General features: G+C 47.5%; 1 protein-coding gene across 1 annotated transcript in view; it reads right to left on the bottom strand.

The window, feature by feature from the left end:
- The window catches only part of wech (tripartite motif containing 71 protein wech), a 22,116-nt gene that overhangs the window by 746 nt on the left and 18,437 nt on the right, over nt 1–2,933 (bottom strand). The window contains exons 4-8 of the mRNA XM_011499532.1: nt 2,330–2,644; nt 1,821–2,111; nt 1,175–1,377; nt 312–753; nt 1–7 (exon numbers count right to left, since the gene is read on the bottom strand). The exon at nt 1–7 is cut by the window's left edge and continues 746 nt beyond it. Of these exons, the coding sequence (XP_011497834.1) occupies nt 1–7; nt 312–753; nt 1,175–1,377; nt 1,821–2,111; nt 2,330–2,644 (1,258 nt within the window). The remainder of the gene's footprint in view (nt 8–311; nt 754–1,174; nt 1,378–1,820; nt 2,112–2,329; nt 2,645–2,933) is intronic.

Genomic DNA, 2,933 nt, shown 5'->3' with positions numbered 1-2,933 from the left:
TTAACACCTGCGTACGATCAATGTGCAGCGTAAGTCATCGACGGACATTGTATTTTAATTAAAAGCCAGGGATTAGTCAAAAGGTCCGCGATAAGCCGGTGATTATCAGCATATACGTGGCCCCTGACTCTAACACACGTTGCATCATCAAATATTAACAACCTGACGACGAGTCCAGGTTGATGTAATATTAGGACTTCATAGCGAACAGTACGAATATTTCTTAAAATGAAACTCGATCAATAGCTAAGCTCACTCACTGCCTAAATTGACAGAATTGAGGAAGCTCTTAGTGAGAGTTGGCTTCGAACCTGTATACGATGATTATCCTTGTCAGCGACGATGATGCGTCGGCGTCCGTCCACGGCGACCCCGGCCGGTCTGTCGAATTGTCCCGGCGCAGTGCCGTGCGTCCCGAATCTCCTTACGAAGCTCCCATCTTGTCTGTAGATCTGAATGCGATTGTTCGACCTGTCAGCCACGATTATGTGACCCTCCTTGTCACAGGCGACGCCCCAGGGCCTGCACAGATTGTCTCTTGCGTCGGCGTCGTTGCCGATCACCTTAATCGGTTTTGTCAGACCCGCGTGTTGCTGGCCGCATCTCCCGGTGCGCACCGTCACCGGGAAACTGCTCGCTGGCACGGGACGGCCACGCGGCACTGGCCCCAGAGGTATCATTTGTCCGTTTGAATTTGACGTTTGCGACTGCGAGTTGCCATGGAAGAACTGTAACGTGCAAGTGGCGTTTCCGCTTGGTTACGTATTTATCGATTAATCTCGGTCAGTGTGCGCCTTAAGAATTTGCGCCCGCGTTTGCATTTACAACTATTTCTCCTAGTTGCAATCACTGCAACACCGAGTACATTAACTTGAGCCAATTCCGTGTTAAACAGTATAAAGAAGATTGTCCGTTCTTTTCTTTTTTTTCATTTTTATTCTACTGTTTTTTTTTTTTGTTTTTTGTTTTTTTAAATTTATTTATTGTAAAAGAATAGTGCTAGTGACAAGAGCCATTGAGTGGCGACAATGAGAAAATGAATTTTGTCCAACAAGACTATATACTATATAAGTATTGATAGAATCTATCGTTTAAGTGCTAATTAAATATTTGGATGATGGATGGCTTGCTTTCAAGAAAAAAATTATTAAGGAATAAGACACGGTACGAGCACTGAAATGCGTTTACCTGTGGAGAAGAGCCACCGCCGCCTCTACCGCGAACCGTACGCCGATCGCCAATGGGTCCAGGATTGTTAATGACGATTGAGCCAAGATTTGTAATGGCGTGAAGAACGTTGCCCTCGGGTCCGGTAAACGATATCCAATTTTCTTCCGGTGGCGGCAAATTTTGGCGTGATTGTCGGATCTGAAATACCTGCAATAATTTAAATGTTAATTACGGAGTGCCCTGCGCTGGGCTAAAGAAATAACGACGCATTGAACATTTTTGTAATTACGGATAAGAATTAAAAATAAAGTTAAATTAGAGACCATTGGCCACTTGAATTTATTTGAAGATAATTATTGAAAAGTTAATCACATTGCCGTATAACGCAAAATAATAATGGCCAAGGCAAGTGAAATTAAAATACCGTATTATCGAGCTCTACGGATATTGCCAAGCCGGAGCCTGTAATATAGCTCGAGCATACGACAGACAAATGACTGATAAACTTATCCATGTAATTATACGAGCGAGCAATTAGAAAGTTAAAACGTATGGAAAATACAACGGGAAGGTTAATCTTCTAATTATTCGCTCATAGAAAAGAAAGCTTTTCTCCAAAAATAAACTAGCGTATTTAATTCGACGATTACCTCGGCCGAGGCCATGTCTTTTGACACGAGTAAATCCAGAGGATTGCTGGCCAAGGTCGACGACTCCATGGAGTCCGTAAGTTTGTCGATCGCTTTGCTTAAACGGGCGATGCCGTTCCTCAGCCCCTCGTCCCGCGCCTTCAATGCAGCGAACTTCAGTAGCCGCGCTTTTTCAATCCTGCCGAGCAATTCCTTCTCGCGCGCCTCCAAAGCCGCCGTTACTCTTCTGATGCAGAGCATTACATCTGTCGTCGCCTCGCGCGCCTTCTGCTCCAATGTCTCAGCGGCCATCTGGAAATCACGCGCGCGCGCTCGTTAGCAGCTTTTCACTCTTACGTACGTGTCGACGAAAAGCCCGTGAGCGCTTTGCTTTGCAACGGGTACTTCAAGAAACTAAGCCAAAACGCTCACGAACTGCGACAGCTTCCTGTCCATCTCCGTACAATCGTAGCATCCTCGGATGCTAAGACGAGACACTCGCTTAAGTTTAGCTGCAAAATAACGAGTACCTGAACGGAATCGAGATCCTCTCGAAGGGCTGATACGCCGAGCCTCGCCTCGCTCATGACCTGAGTGGCCTGTAAGCCAGCGCTTTCGACAGCGTCCATGAGGTGGACGGTGACGTGGCCGACGTGAAGGTGTAGCCCGCAGTCGGCGCAAAATGGTCTGCTGCAGGTCTGACAGTAGAAGCGCTGGGCGTCCCGATGCACCTCGCAGTATAGAGGCGTCGTCGGGGCTGAGCTGTGATGGCGAATCATCGGCGGGCTGGGGATGTCCGTCCTGAGCGAGCGCATCATCAGCTGTTCGTTTGTGCTCATAGGCATCTGCGATCAATGGATAGGGCCGCGTGTTATTATCTCCCGTATCACATTCAGCGTCCATTATGAGCGCTCGCGCGACCATGGTTGGGCACTTCTCATTTTTCTTGACGAGAACGGGGCTTGGAGGAGATTTGGAGGAGGTTTCAACGAGGTTTGGACGAGGTTTGGACGAGGTTTGGACGACGTTTGGACGACGTTTGGACGACGTTTGGACGACGTTTGGATGACGTTTGGATGAAATAAGGTCGAGCAGGATGAAAGGAGACTGGCTAGCTGTCGATGAAATTGGCAA

This window comes from Ceratosolen solmsi, unplaced genomic scaffold (genome assembly GCF_000503995.2).
Source record: "Ceratosolen solmsi marchali unplaced genomic scaffold, CerSol_1.0 scaffold35, whole genome shotgun sequence".
Classification (NCBI taxonomy): Eukaryota; Metazoa; Arthropoda; class Insecta; order Hymenoptera; family Agaonidae; genus Ceratosolen; species Ceratosolen solmsi.
Note: the sequence above shows the minus strand (reverse complement) of the source record. Positions and strands in the feature narration are given on the sequence as shown.